Genomic DNA, 16,042 nt, shown 5'->3' with positions numbered 1-16,042 from the left:
ATAAATTGTGTCATTGCTACTACTCATTCTTGACAAAACAAAGACAGTGCCCATTTGTATTGTGAGCAGGGGTCCAGTTATTTTGTGTCTTGACAGGACTCTGTTTCATGAGTAATATGAGTGATGCATGCAGTTTACAACATATGTGATATCTGCATTAATTTATATCATATAAAGTTGATGTTATGTGCTGAACATGTTGAGGCCAGAACTAATGATTTTTTTAGTAACTGATGAATCTCTACAAGGATTGCTTTCTCAGTTCCCATTAGTCATTGCAAAAATAAAAGTAATTCATAAATTTATCTTATGAGAGACTATTCTATACAGCTTTATTACTAGGAAGACAAAGAGAAAAAAATAGAATGCTTCATTAATATTTCTGTCATTACTGTATGTTATAGTACAGTAAGGGGATCTTACATGTTTGATCACATAGAAATGCATTCATGCATATTTTTCTGTGATTTCATACTTACAAATGCCATGGATTCTCACATTAAATCCTTACTTTTAATATTAAAAAACCTTGTTAACATGTTAGCATAACTGGTTTGTTGATTATGTCAACTGATCAGTGCAGCCATTAATGCATACTGTACATTTTTAGCATGGGTTGCTCCAATGAGAAACAAACATTTAATTGTGACACTGTAAGTGCCGGAGCAACAGGATGCATTGAAACAAATTATTTTACATCAAAATACTGGGACTGATAATGGGACTGATAATTTTGTTGTGACACAGTCAACATGGTGGTATGTAACCACTGATTTCACTAATTTCAAGTGATTTCTGACCATAAATGGGCTAAAACACAGCAGACAGAGATGGTTTTCTTACACTACAACAAACAAAACTGGATAAAACTTTTTAAAAATGTTTATTTATTTGTTAAATTTTTATTACTCATACACACAAAATACAATAAAACAATAAAACAAACAACAAAACAAACAAAACCTCACCATACAACATACAAATGCAGCATAGCGGCAGTGCATCTTATCGACACTAAACTCATGAACACAAACCAAATACAAATGTTCATGGTGTACTAGATATTATTCTGTACTTATATATTCTGTACTAATGTACTATACTTATTATTCTCCATTTATATAGATGTTTTAATTATTTTGTTGCAATGTTAGTTGTCTATCTAAAGCTTTCAAATATAGTCACTAACCCTGGACTTCAATAAAGTTCCTCCTCACAAAATGAGCTTGTCTTTTGTCAGTATTATCTGCAATATAACCGAAGATGAATTGACGTATAAGGAAGTTTAAAAAATGATTTATATTCAAACTCAGATCCTGTTGCCTTGAAAATAATAACTGTTACTCAGCAAAATAATTACATTAATAATATAGTTCTTCTCTTCTCTCAGTCAGTGTGTTTCTACAACGGTTTTCCCTCAGCTCAAAAATCCTGTCATTGTTTTTTTTTTTTTTTTTTTTCATTTTCCAAGCATTAATGTGCACTCCCTCTCCCTAGGGTTAATACATAGGTTAATTCACAAGAGTAAGGTCATTGGAAAGCAAATCTGTTACCTAATACTCCTGTGATTTTTGTTAAAAATAGGCCTGCTTGATATGCTTTCTCAATCTGCGCTCTCATCACTGACTTGAGTTACTCATTAGACAACATGTGAGTGGGCAGATCAATCCAGTTCATTGATCTTTTCTGCGAGGTGGGAGAGAGCGGCAGGAGCACTATAGTAACTGAACAGACCAGAAATAAACACCAGTAGCGTCTATTGCTCAAGGTCAAGTTAGCTTGTGTGTTTGTTTGTTTTTTCTCAGCTAGCTGAACATTGTTCTTCATTTGTTACAAAATGTCTGTGGAGCCTATTGTTGTTAAAAAAATGTTTGTGAAACAGCTAAGAATGAAGGCACTGATTTCCAAAATATTTTTCAATAAAAAATAGATACATGAGTAAAAGAATACTTGCATGCACACCTATCTACATACATGCATATTTACATACATAGTTTATAATCTAACAGCTAAAGTAGCAGCCAAAGCAGTATACTAAGTTTTAAGGTGTGACCTCCAGGCATAATAAAATTTAATTAGATTGAAACTAGGGATTGGAAATTCAGAAAAAAAAAATGTACCCAGTGAAACTCAATATTGGTACCTGAGGTTGCTTAATGTTTAATGTTTCTTTTTCTTAAGTACTGACGATGTTCTTTCTTTATATCCTATATGCTGCTGTCATAGCAAAATTCAAAATTTAATTCAAAAGCTAATCCGATATTATCCTGTGTGTGTGCGTGTGTGTTCATGTGTGTGCATGTGTATGTATGTGTGTGTGTGTGTGCGTGCATGTGTGTGTGTTCAGCAGGGAGCAGAGAGGGGCAGTCAGAGCGATGCTGTCTATGAGGTGGTGAGTTTGCAGAGGGAGGCGGAGAGAAGCAATGGAAGAGGACGACTGGCCTCCCCTGCTGAGGAAGACGAGGCTGATGAAGGTATGGACCACTCTCTCTCATTTTCTCTGTGACTTTGATGTTCCCTCTTGCTTTCAGGCCAGTTGAATTTATTTTCGTCAACTCAAAATGTACATTTGCAATAGGTAAGTGCTTAAATATTTAAATATTTGATGTGCATTGATTTTTGGAAATCTGCACCCAAATATTACCGGTATGATGGTATCAAATCAGGAGGTAAATATATCGTCCTAGCCATACATTCACACCAGAGGAATTCTGACTGATTTAAAAACATGTACCATGCAATAGCACATTATCACCCAGTATAACAATATCACAGGTTCCACCAGTATCCATTGATCTGATATCAGTACTGGATGAAGCTGAAAATGTATTTAGAATTTCACCCATTATTTTCTTCATGTTGAGGTGGAAAAGCCTGTGAATCCACATTTAGGACCTGCTCACATTAGGGCCATTTGGCCCGTATCGTGCTAAAGCAAAAATTCCCCCCTCCCCAGTCCCCGGCTGGCCTGGACTCACATTACCTAAAGCCCAAATGCACCCAAGTGCAATTGCCCCCGGTATGTACGTCATCATGTTGAAATACGACAACAGGCATGGTCCGACGTCATCATAGTTCAAATACATTCATCATGTCTTCCTTTTAACTAAAAGACGTATTTTAATCGGACATGGGATGTCCGCACCAGGTTTGCCGGATCTCCGCGCACACAGACTGCTGTACTTTCATTATAAACCGACTTTTGTTTATCCACGGTTGCAGCAGCACAATGGACAGCGACACAGACAAAATGGTTGATTATTGATTGCACAACGCGGCCATTCGCCGGTAATCGCACTGTGTGCATTGAACAATTTTGCAGAGGCAGGAGGAAAGTTGCATGATTTACGTCTGTGCATGTGCTGGTGTATTTGTCCGTACCGTGCTGAAGCACACCCCTTCCAACCGTGCCAGAGCGGGGGAAGTGTACTGTATTCAAGCACAGTACGGAGCGATCACACTTGTCAAATAATCCGGATTTTAGGGGCAAACGTGCTTGGGCATGGTACAAACTTGGTAATGTGAGTAGCTCCTTAGACTGTTGTAGTACACTAAAACTCTCCACTGAAACCAGAGTAATGAATGTCTTTTAGGGTTAGCAGCTTTTCAAAGCAGGGCTTGGCTGGTTTCAGATCATACAATCACTTCATCATGTGACCAGTCAGCGTCATCAGCATGCCAGTGTCCAGTTTTTATTGAAATGCCAGCATCAGCAACATTACGTATATTTATCTAACCCTAGTGTGTTTGAAATCATGAGCAATAACATAGTACATATCTGAAAACCCACGCCATAGTTTCAAAACAAGGCCTGTTCTCTCTTTGTGTCTCTTCACTCTGACTGCCAGGTGTTGTTGATCATCATGTTGCCCAGTCGACACAATTTCTTTATCAAATTTCCTTTGGTTGAAAATGTGACCACATGTTGCATAGTGCTATAGAAATCTCTTGCCGCCTTAAATTTCTGAGAAAAACGATACATATCTGCACAGAAACATTAGATTGCCTTGTGGTTTGTATTCTATTTTTTAAGGGATTCTTGTTATTTTTACTAGATACAACAAACACCTCATCCAAATGAGAAATCGTATGTATACACAGTTAGTGGCTGATTTAGGTCCACCTGTGCCATCTAATACAATCCAATACAGCTGTTGTGCCATAAAGTTGACTGTGTGTCCGCGTGCGCACACCTATGCACATTAAGGCTTAGTGGTTTGATTGGAGGTCATACTTCTGTGGCACTGTGATGTCAAACTACGAGTATGCCTTCCTTTGCTGCTAGCATGCTAGCAATTAGAATTGGGCAAATTTATGTATGAAGATGTCGAAACATAGTTGCAACATGCATTAGGCCTCCCAGTTTCATCAAAATTAAACCAAAGTTTGCATAACATATGGGTAAAAAAAAGTTCCTATCAGTCAGTTTAAAAAGTGCTGTAACAAGGGATGTGTCATGGAGTTTTTCAAAATTTAATCAGTTCTGCAGCAAAGCAGCAAAACAATTTATTTCCCTCTTCGAAAGTCTGTCGCTGCAGACCATAGCATAGATGCAGTCCAATCAGAATGTAGCAGCATGTCGGTTACGTCACTCGCAGTGTGGATGCAAGTGTTCTTGAGCAGACATTGAAATGATAGTCGCTCCGTCATTGCGAGTCACCTTGAAGTGTCCTCTACAGTAAATGTCTAGACTGTAAAATAGAAAGGTGACCGACCCAGGTGACACGCCAGGGCAGAATGGTTTTCATCCCCCGTCAATAAGGGCTGTCGGCCTGAGGGATGCAGGCACAACAGCAGTAATAACATCAGCTGTTAGACTCCAACGGATTCCAAACATGACCCAGTTTCTGCCCACTAATATAAACAAGACTGGCATTTCCACCTGACTGCTGGCCTGGTGCTGTTGGTGTCAGGGATTTGGTCTGGCCACAGCTCAGACTGCACGTTAACACCTGCTATAGTGAACTCACAAATCTGTCTTGTTTGTGAGACAATATACATGGAACACAGCATTTTAACAACGCCAATGCAGGCTGAAGGCTTGGAGATGCATTAAATAGTGGGCAGAGGAAGCATGTTTGAGTTGTACTCTTTAAATGATGACTTTAAAGAGAAGAATGCAGATATTGCTTTGAATAATATGAATAATATACATGTTTGTTTTTTGTATGCATAGTTGTTGTTTGTGTGTGTTTGTTGAGACATGCAAACATTGTAAATGGAAATCTTCAGGGAGACTGAAATGTTAGTATTTTTAAAATATGAAAAACATGGAAATGTATTCATTCTACATCTATGGTCTCTATAAGTAGAATATAGATGTTTAGATGGGTAGATGGACTGATAGATATGAAATCTGTAGGCAAGAGATGTAGGCTGTCACTGGGGGACCATGAAACAAAAGAAGATTTTTAGTCAATATATGACACAAAAAGTATTGGCTGAAGTTGGTCTAGGAAGGTTTATTTAAAAATCCAAGATAATTTCCTGTTGTGTATTGATCAATATCATCTGCTTTTATTCTCTCAGTTATGAAAGTATGTGTAAATTTGTTTTGTTTTCAGAAGTGCTATATATACATATGTGTGTGTGTGTGTGTGTGTGTGTGTGTGTGTGTGTATATATGTATATGTATATGTATATGTGTGTGTGTGTGTATATATATATATATATATATATATATATATATATATATATATATATATATATATATATATATATATATATATATATAAAGTTTTTCAAAAGGAGCTCATTGCCATTTTGAATGTGGTGCTTAACATGGGAGTCAGCCATGTGTAGTCACAAGAGCACATAAGAACAAAACCAGGAAGCCAGAGGCAATATAGTGGACCTGCTGATAGGGGTGTGGCTACGTCCCCCATGCCCCTTCTTCCAGCATTTATGGGTTCAATTTCCTGTGTATCTCAGGGGTTTGATCAAGGTACCAACAGCACCAGATCAAAGCATCAATAGAATATGTTTAATTTAATGCTGGAATAGCTGGTGCTATGTTTTCACAAACAACTTACTCTTAGTGCATGGTGATGAGTCCTTGGTGATGAAGTGCTTGCTTGGTGCGATTCAAGAAAGAGTTTCACACTAATTTTATGCAATATTTCTATAGCACTTCTGAAAACAAAACAAATTTACACATACTTTCATAACTGAGAGAATAAAAGCAGATGATATTGATCAATACACAACAGGAAATTAGCTTGGATTTTTAAATAAACCTTCCTAGTGCAACTTCAGCCAATACTTTTTGTGTCATATATTGACTAAAAAACACCTATCTTCTTTTGTTTCATGGTCCACCTAATGACAGCCACCACAGTCATCCATATTTCATTCTGTTGTTCCTCCCTCCCCTTCACTGCAGCCAGCAGTCTTTCACTTCCTCTCACCTAGCAGTGCTCAAACCTATTAGTCGTGTGGGAGGCAGAAAGCGCCTCTCGCATGCCTCGCCGCCTCGCCCCGACACGAGTCAGCCGCCAAGGCCAGAGCCAACGCTTTAAACAGACGCTGCAGCAGCCATTCAGGGAGCTTTTTCAGTGAAGCAGCCACCCCTCCCAGCACTGAGAACAAGAGGATGACAAGGTGCTCAGGGCCATAGAGCTGGAGGTCAGCCTCGTTGTGAACAGGAATGAATACACTCCCTGTACAGATGCCACTGCCACATGCACATGCACATTCATTTCATGCACACGTTTTTGTCTTCTTGGAAGTTGCGATGTGGAAAACATGCCTCAAGCCTGTTTTTTTTCCTCTTTTTTCTCCCCCTTTGCCTTTCACAGCACACTGTTTGATTGTTGCTTATTTTCTTCTTTATTATCCTGTCACATACATGCACACAGACACATTCTAGGCCATTTGATGTGCAATCACACAGACCATGAACATACATTTGTACAGAAAACACATCTTCACAACCATTTTGCTATGTGGACTCGTACCATTGTTGTGGATTTTCTGTCCAGTACTGAAGACGCTGGTCTTAGTCAAAACAATCAAAGAACGAAGTTCCAGTCACACGTGTTACATGCTGAGCATATGTCTTCTGTTCTAAAGACCTGCTATCTGCAAACTTTCATCGTTCTCGACATCGTTCTACAAAAAAGGACATTCTTTGGTGTCATCTGTGCACCCGCCTGCGACATATCAGATTCTATTTTAAACTCCCTCAAATGAATTGGCATTGTTACTTTGTTTAGTAAGACACTTACATATATATTGTCCTAACATTATATATACACTCAGTGGCCACTTTATCAGTTCCACCTGTACAATCTAATACAGTTCAGGTCAACAGCTCTGCCATAAATTCTACCTTTTAACAAAGTTTACAATGTTCAGTATTTGTTGACATTATGGAGAATCTGTTAGTTTAGTTCTATGTTTATTATTGACATTGTAGTTTTTTGTAGTCTTGTACTGGACTACATTATATTTAGAGATATTTCTAATTTTTGGTTCTCCCTATTTATATACATGAGGGAGCCAGAGAAGTGGAAACAGCTGTCAATAAACTGCAGTCCAGTCCAACAGCAGCACTAACTATGAGCTCAGTGCCAAACACAGAAGTGAATGAACACCTCTATTACTGTGACAAAAAGAAAACCTGAGCATTATAGGCATCAGATAAATCAACTTCATGGCACAACATTCAGACTGGATTGTATTAGATTGCACAGGTGGACCTAATGAAGTGGCCACAGAATGTATGTATGGGCTTGTAATCTAACACTGAAATTCAGCACAGCTGTACATGCATATCACAGATTCACCAATCTTACTGTGAATACTCACTCCCCTCTGCTGATTAAAAGATAACAGTAATGAATGACCTTTGTCTTCACATTTTTTTCCATCACCTGGTAAGGTGGCTGTGGCATTGGAGTCATGCTTTAGCACCATGTGACCTTAGCCAATCTGAGGACAGAAGCAGCAGCTTTGTGCTGTCTGAACCTCTTGAAATGGCTCATCAAGCATTTATGAAAACCTGAAAACCCCCCGCTAAAGCTACAGGGCTTTATAGGAGCAATGGTGTGCTGAGCAATGGTGTGCTGAGCACTCCCTTGAAAAACATTTTATAGAAAATGTCTCGCAATGTCCCTCAGTTTCTTGGTTTTGTGCTTGAAAAATAGCATAATATTTATTAGGAAGATAAACCCCTTGAGATGAATCATCTTGTTTTCAAAGGGTTCCTTAACACAGATATGCAGAAAATACAAAACACACAAATACAAAACAAATACACTCACATATAAGCAACAAAAGCTCTCCAGGCCTAGCCACTCCCACACCAGCTGGTTCCCCATAGATGTTAAAATTCATATGTACACATAAGTCATCCTGTTTTTGTATTTTCATGTTTATCTAATGTGCAGAATGCAGTAATTCATTTACCCAGGCATTAAAAATTTGTTTGAAATTGAACTTGATGAGACTTACAGACACACTGTGTCAAAAGTTGTATGTCACAAAACATTACAGTACATGTTGTGTGTATGTGTACAGGTGTGGAAACTCTATAGTAAATGAAGTAATTGAAACATAAAAGCAGCAAGCCCAGGTTTTCTCTTAAAACCATGAATGAATTGCATTAATACCGAGATTCTTATATACATTGATTTGGGTATAGAACAAAAAAAAAAATCAAAGAATCTTTATTGATTGTAAAGCGGTAACAGTGCCCAAATGAAGAAGATAATGAAGCAGTAAATAACAGGCAACATGGATTTTGTGTTCAGACATATTCATGTTTTCTACAACCAGTTTGATCGTGTTCGTCATTTTTTGGCATACATTTTGAAATGCATTGAAGACACCCAGACCCTGCATTGACAGTCTGTTATGCTTTTTTGAGCTTGTAAGAACAAGCTCAAAAAGGCCTTTTTGAACCTGAAATGATTTAACCTTAGCAAATCCTCCAAAATGCCACTAAAAAGGTGCTACTCTGGAAACAATAGGGCTCCAATAACTGGAGCATAGGTGGAGCTTAGAGAAGAATAGTAGTACAAGAAGTCTCTTACTAATGTACAAGTTTATTAAAAATAGATGGGCATCATAGCCCTGTCCTTTTTAAAATGAATATTTATTTATGAAGAGAATATTACATCCAAACATTGTGACTGCCATCAAACCACCTGATTAAGGCGTCCTTTTTCGTACATAATGTTTTTCATACATAGTGTGGCTACAGTTCCCCTCCATTTTACATTTCAATTTCAAAAACAGCAATAATATTAAAAAAAAGGTATGTTTATATCCGTTTCAATTCATATCACAATTGCAATGTTCAGCGAGAAAATCTGAGTGATGTATTTTTGTCAGAATTTGCTTCTCCCTGTCAGATGAACTAAGTGCGGAGGCAGATTGTCACCAAACCCTGGACTGAGAGAAATCATCATGGCTAACGCTAGCCAGGCAAAATGACCGTTTCAGTTGTGTGTGTGTTTCTGTGTATGTGTGTGTTCGTTGTGAGAGAGAGGGAGGTGGGAATATACCAGCGATAGAGTTGAGTGTTTATCACACTGAGTATATGAGCCAGACAGAGGAGAGGGAGTATGTGTGTCTGTCTGTTAATGTGTATACTATATGTATTGAAAGTGTGCTTATACTTATGTGTACTACTATATGTAGTCTATGTGTGTATTCATATAGTGGACACATGTATCCATTTGTTTTTTGCTTGAATTGTATTTGTACAGAATTTATGTATCCTATTATGTACTCTGTCTGTGTGTGTGTGTGTGTATGTGTGTGTGCTGGTGTGTTCATCTCCTGTGTGGAGATCAGTTCATCTCACCCAGCAGCAGGGCAGCTCAGAAAGTCATTAAAAGCCACTGCATCCAAAGTGGTTGGCTGTTGATTGCCTCTTGTTCACACTGTGAGAGTCCAGCAGATTTTAGAGCCACTGATAACGAGTAGCCACAGCATAAGGCCTCCACCATCCATTTGACTCTGTAACAGTGATAATTAGAAGTATTTGCTTTAATTAGAGGTAAATACCTGTAATTCAGTTAATAGTGCTCAGACATAGATATTAAACTGCTATTCCAAGGTGCTGTGTGTATATAGGGTGTCTGACTTTCCTTAAAAAATCTTCGTCTTAAAATGTCTTAAATTCAATTTTATAAATATCTGGCCTTAAAAGAAATTAAATAGATTAAAAATGGAATTTATTTTGTCCCATTTTCAACACTTTTTTCATTTATTCTTTTTTGTCAAAAATGAGTCAAATTCTTTTGCATCAGAATCAAAATGTTTGGTGTTATAAAGCTCTCAGCCTAACTGAACCTAATTCTGCCATTACACTGACCTGCTACACTTACCTGCTTGGAAATCCCTTTTACTTATCTGTCCTAGGATTTTATGAAAAAGAATTCCCGTTTGGATTTATTATATTCGTACCTTGCTATCTAACCTGAAGGAAAGAGCCATCTACTGAATAACTGACCACATTTCTACCAAGTACACAGTAGTTAATTTTATACCTACAATGCTTATTTGAATAAGAAAAATATGATTCTTCCAAAACATCTTAAATTTTGTCAAAATTTGTCTTAAATGGGTATTTTAAAACATTGAATTCTAAAAATTGAATTCTGATACTTGTAGATACCCTGATATAATCTTTTTAACATTACTATGGCTACAGCATTGGGAAAAAGTGATAAGAAGAAGAAGAAGAATAGGAAAAGGAAAGGAAAGGAACAGGAAGGAGCTTTGTCAATATACAGCTGTAAACCAAAATACTGGAAAAGGTTTGTAAGAATAGTTTTGCTTTTTGTAATTACTAACACAAAATGAAACCAACTCCTATGAAATCCGCAATCTGGAACTTTGCAGTTTTTTTCAGTAACTGTAATATTTCCTCAAATTTGACTAATCATTGCTGTTTTTTTTTTGTTTTTTTTTGCATTTCCCTGTGCAAACCCCAAAAACCACGTCACCAAACTCACTTCCTGCACTCACTTTAGGAACATGCATGTATGACTGGCCCTAACACATTTACTAACAAAAATACTGCCAAAGACCATGACAAGTATTTCTCTAATATTTTGCATGGAAGTGGTTTTGCACCTGGTGCAACATGGTGGTGGAACTCAAATGTAGGTCACTGAGAAACGCTCCTCTACCGCAAACCACACCACAGAGTGGCTAAAACAGAAAAAGGCATATCTTCACGGCCACGTTTACATGCACCCAAGAAAGATTATTGTGAGTAACCAGGGTAAGGCAGGAAATCAGATTACTTAAAAAACCCAGTTTACTTGCACAAAGAATAATCAGGTTTCTCCCCCACCCCCTGAAGTGTTCTGCAGTAGACGTGTTTCATCATGTTTTCATCAGTAGCAGTGTTGACATAAAATTATTAAGCATCTTTCTATGACTATGTCAAACTGGTGGTAAAGTAATGTAAAGGAAAGGCTGCTGCATTGAAATCAACAGAAGTGCTTAAAAAACCAAGGTCAAGGCAACCAACAAGTTGTTAATATGGAGAAGTGCAGAGCAATTCCAGTTACCCTGTCATCAGCTAAAAAAGGTCTCTCAGACTCTTGTGTTTAACTGGTCAGATCATAGTCTCCTCTACAGACAAAGCACTCAGGTTGGGAAACACAGTGAGAAACCATCATGCTCAACAAGGCCTTGGTCCAAAAAAAAAAGCCAATTCCAGGGCGCTGTGGACCAAACTTTCAAGTAACTACTGTCAACAAGCTAGGTTTAGAACCGACCTAATGTCATTGTGTCTCGCGGTGTTTGTGTTTCCTGCAGACAGCGACAGTGAAATCTCCAGCGGGACCGGAGACGTTTCCAAAGACTGTCCTGAGAAAATACTGGAGTCCTGGGGAGGAATCCTCAATAGATGGTAAGAGAGAGGGACAGAGAGAGAGAAACATAATTAAAATGGTAGAAATAGAGATGGAGGAAATTTGGAAGCTGACAAACCATCTTCCTCTTCATAACTGATCTCTGTTTTACATGTTTTACATATGCCTCTTTATTTAAGCCCCTCCCCAGCAACCTTTTTCAACAGGAAATCTGTCAAATTAAGGAAGCAAGATGCTCTCAAAATGCCGTTTCATTGTGACTTGAAATGTTTGCTTTCGGAAAATTGGTTACAGTCGGTCCTCCACTTGTTTCATTATCACTCCACTTTGCATGGAGAGCAATTGTCTTCAGATACAACCATTGCCCTGTATCAATTTCACTTATTTCCTATGTTCATCAGATATCCCGCTGTTCTCTCAGTGCTCTGTCCATTGTCCGTATAAACATGCAAGAAACCAAACATGGTGAAAGGTGCAGATAATTGCCTGATGAACTGGATAACCGATTATTTCTTGCTTTTCATTTGTTTTCTGCCCGTTGCATCAGCTCAATAATGTGGAATAGTTCTGAAGGAAATTGCTTTTTATGGCCTCAATAAGTACAATATTATGAGACATGAAAGCTCATGATAACCAGCTGACAATATGTTTTCACAAAGGGTTCCAGGGTTTTTCAAACTTTTTCATGTTTTTGACTGCTAAAGTTAACTTTCATTAAGCTGCAGATTTTAAGTGATTTTTGCAGTAGAGACCCTGATATAAAAATATATTTTGTGTTGAGTATTAAGTTATTTACATGTCAAACTTTCAATTTGTAGTGAGTTTAATTATTAATTATTGAACTTAATTGTTATGAAAGTAAACTATTCTTCATTTGCTTAGAACCCCCTGTGAAACACCCCCTCTGAAAATCACTGCTGTAGTCAATATTGTAATTAATACTGTGGTCAGTCCTGTAGTTAATATTTTAGTCAGTCATTTAGTTGCAGTTGTTACTAGTAAATACTGTAGAAAGTAGTGTAATCAGTAATGTAGTTAGTACTGTAGGTTGCGTAGTTAATAATGAAGTAGTGTGTAACAGTAGTTAGCACTGTAGTGAATACTGTACTATACTGTTGTTAATACTTAGTAGTTGCAGTAATTAATAATTTAATACCTGTGTGTGTGTGTGTGTGTGTGTGTGGTCAGGCATGGGAACCTCTCTAGTCGTCCGAAGGGTTTGTTGCCGGTGGTTCGTGCTGGTGTTCCTGAGCCACTAAGAGCCGAAGTCTGGCAGCTGCTGGCCGGTTGCCACGACAACCATAACCTGTTGGAGCACTACCGCATCCTCATCACTAAGGTACACACACCCACACAGACACACACAGTACCATTTCCGCATCATCAAGGTACACACCCACTCACACTACTGTATCGTCAAGGTACACCTACACACAGACAAATGGACAGAACCACAACTACACACATTCATGACTGACAGTCACATAACCTACTTTCTTACTTCTCTGACAAGCTGTTTTATGAAAATCTGTCACAAAACAAATACACCATGGTGTCTTCAATGCAGAGAATGTCTCCTGCTGAAAGAGCATCCAATGTTTAGATTAAATTAACTGTAAATGATTCCTATGGGAACATTTGGTCATCGCAGCAGCAAACAGTAAATAATGTGTTTTAAAAAAGCAATCAGCACAATCAGCAGTTTCTTTACTACAAGATGTTAAAGGTACTCTGGATAGCATTTCCACATCAATAAATTATTATCCCCGCCAGGCGGCAGGGTGGAAGAAAATATGTGTTAGGTTGCGTGTGTGTATGTCTGTCTGTCCGCAGCAAATTTTGCAAACTACTGGGCCTATCAGCCCAAATTAGTTTTTTTGTTTTTTTAGCACAGCTATGACTGATGGAGTATGATAGAGAATCTCATGGTTGCAGTGATTCAAAACATCTGAAAAACATTTGTTCTCACTACCTCTGCTCCCTCCCTTCATTCTCTCTCTAATTGGAGGTGAAGTGCATTGGGGTTTTTTGGTGAGTTTATAAAGCACGCTGCTGACATGAGGGACAACAGAACACAGACACAGGAGGACAAACACTGTAAAAAGTGTCAGCGGCTGATGTAAATTGTTAACAAGCAAGGGTTAAAATCATTTAAATAGCTTCCTGACTGTAAAAAAATGACATGTAAAACATCACTCAATGCTGTGTGGGAGTGAGAGAGAGACCCTAGTAGTAACTTTGACTTTTCTTGTTAAAATTACGGCTCTTTTTAAAATATGGTTTCTGTCGAAAGCCAGCAGACAGATAGAGAGACAACAAAAAACAGCTAAACTGCAGAGGCTTTTGGAGTTTTATGATATATTTTCTATAATGTGCTACATTTTAATCATACAGTAATTAGTTTGTAATTTGAAAAAGTGTGTTACAATACAATTGGCTGCTGAGTCTTGAGTTCCCAGTTTTGCTCAGCAGGTTTGAAAAGCCAATGGAATTTTCAAAAACAGAAATCATGTAGAAAATATCTAGCCTTAAGAGGACTCTGAACTTTAATAATAACCAATAGGCCTGATTGGTTTTGTGTGTGTGTGTGTGTGTGTGGTGAATATGCAGATCTACACTTCCCCTCATGCTCACTTTCAAATATCAGCGCTTGCACACACTGCCACAGACAAGGGCTCTGCTGAATTTCTTAATAGCCTGCATGCCTTTTCTTGCCATTCATCTACTGTACATTCACATTTACATTTCAGTAATTTAGCTGATGGTCTTATCCAGGCAGACTGCTAGTAAAATCCATACATTCCTCTGCATCTCCTGCTGACACAACGTAGATGGATTTCATTTTACATTGTAGGCATTTTGTTATCCAGACTCCAGACTGAGTTTTAGTTAGAGCAATAGTAGAGCAAGGCGACAGTGAACAGTGGCTCCCAGATATGATGCAGTCACAAGTTAGTAACCAGAGTAACACCTCCACTGTCATCAGGATCAGGCCAGTGATACAACAGTTATGGCCTTTCAGATTCTGGAATTTTTACCATGAACTATAGGGCTGCCTCGAGGCCAATTGCTTTTTTTTTTTTTTTTTTAAATACCAAAGCACAGTGCCAAAAAACATCAAGTAGTGTCTGAACCATCATGCATGAGTTAAAAAATTTTGACGTGAAAGATGCGTCATTTCTCCATGTTTGATCAATGTAAATCACAGTTTGTTTTAGATGGCCCAGTAACCTAGAATTTCTTACAGGTCACCAACAGCAAGGAGGCCAAAGGTCAAAGCCAGACAATAGTTGTAATTATTGCTGTATGGCCTGGCAAACCATTTTTAGCCAAGTAAATTTAGTTTCACTATAAGAACTGGGCTCATTTAAACATACAACAACAACTAATTGTATGTCACTCCAGATCTGGCTCCAGCTGTTTGCTTCATATAATAAACATAACGCAATGTATAATGTGCATATATAGGTACTTTTGTCATTTTGGGACACCATTATCCTGAAAAAGAGGTCCAGTATTGTGTCATAATTACTGGATCACAGTAATTATGTAGTGCCTGTGTAATTATGTAGTACTTGATACTATGAATACAATTATTAATTATGATTGTTAATCTTAATTATTTGAAGAATGTTACTGTTAGCTATTTTAGCTTCATGCTATCTCTTGTAACATAATGTTAATGTTACTTCAACAGCTTGCGTTAAAAATGTTCCACTCGCTCTGGCACACCGAATCTCTCTGATTATTTAAAATGTCTATATATAATAATATTGTAGCCCATAATCCATGACTCTTTTTTTTATCCTGAACTGTAGTTTTGCAAACCTAGTCTCAAGAGCACTGTAGCTGTCAGCTGAACAGGCCACAGCATGAGGAGGTGATATGAAGAGGCTAGGCAGACAGAAACCCTCCCGTTTATGGATAATACAATAGTCTCTTTACCACCCAGAGAGGGCTGAAGCTACCTGCCACAATCAATAAACAGAAAGAGAGAGAGGGGGGATGGATGGCAGAAAAAACGAGAGAAGGAGGAAAACTGTACCCATAAATATGAGGTTGCAACCACAGAGGGAGGATGAGGAGAAAAGGAATGTGTAGACAGCAGAGAAGATGGCTTATTTCTCTCTATCTCTAAGTTGCGTATTTTCACTGTCGTCTTTTGCCTGCCATGTAAATTTCTCTCTCCCCACTTCTCATTCACA

General features: G+C 38.0%; 1 protein-coding gene across 2 annotated transcripts in view; it reads left to right on the top strand.

Annotated features, from left to right (window-relative positions):
* Nucleotides 1-16,042, top strand: part of rabgap1l (RAB GTPase activating protein 1-like) — a 175,184-nt gene that overhangs the window by 35,280 nt on the left and 123,862 nt on the right. The window contains exons 11-13 of one of the 2 annotated variants that reach the window (XM_030049026.1): nt 2,351-2,474; nt 11,782-11,875; nt 13,026-13,176. In XM_030049026.1, coding sequence (XP_029904886.1) covers nt 2,351-2,474; nt 11,782-11,875; nt 13,026-13,176 — 369 coding nt within the window. Of the gene's footprint in view, nt 1-2,347; nt 2,475-11,781; nt 11,876-13,025; nt 13,177-16,042 lie in introns of both variants that reach the window. The other variant, XM_030049025.1, reaches the window with a different exon arrangement.

The sequence above is a fragment of the Myripristis murdjan genome, chromosome 4, assembly GCF_902150065.1.
Source record: "Myripristis murdjan chromosome 4, fMyrMur1.1, whole genome shotgun sequence".
NCBI lineage: Eukaryota > Metazoa > Chordata > Actinopteri > Holocentriformes > Holocentridae > Myripristis > Myripristis murdjan.
This window is presented reverse-complemented; position numbering and strand designations above follow the sequence as displayed.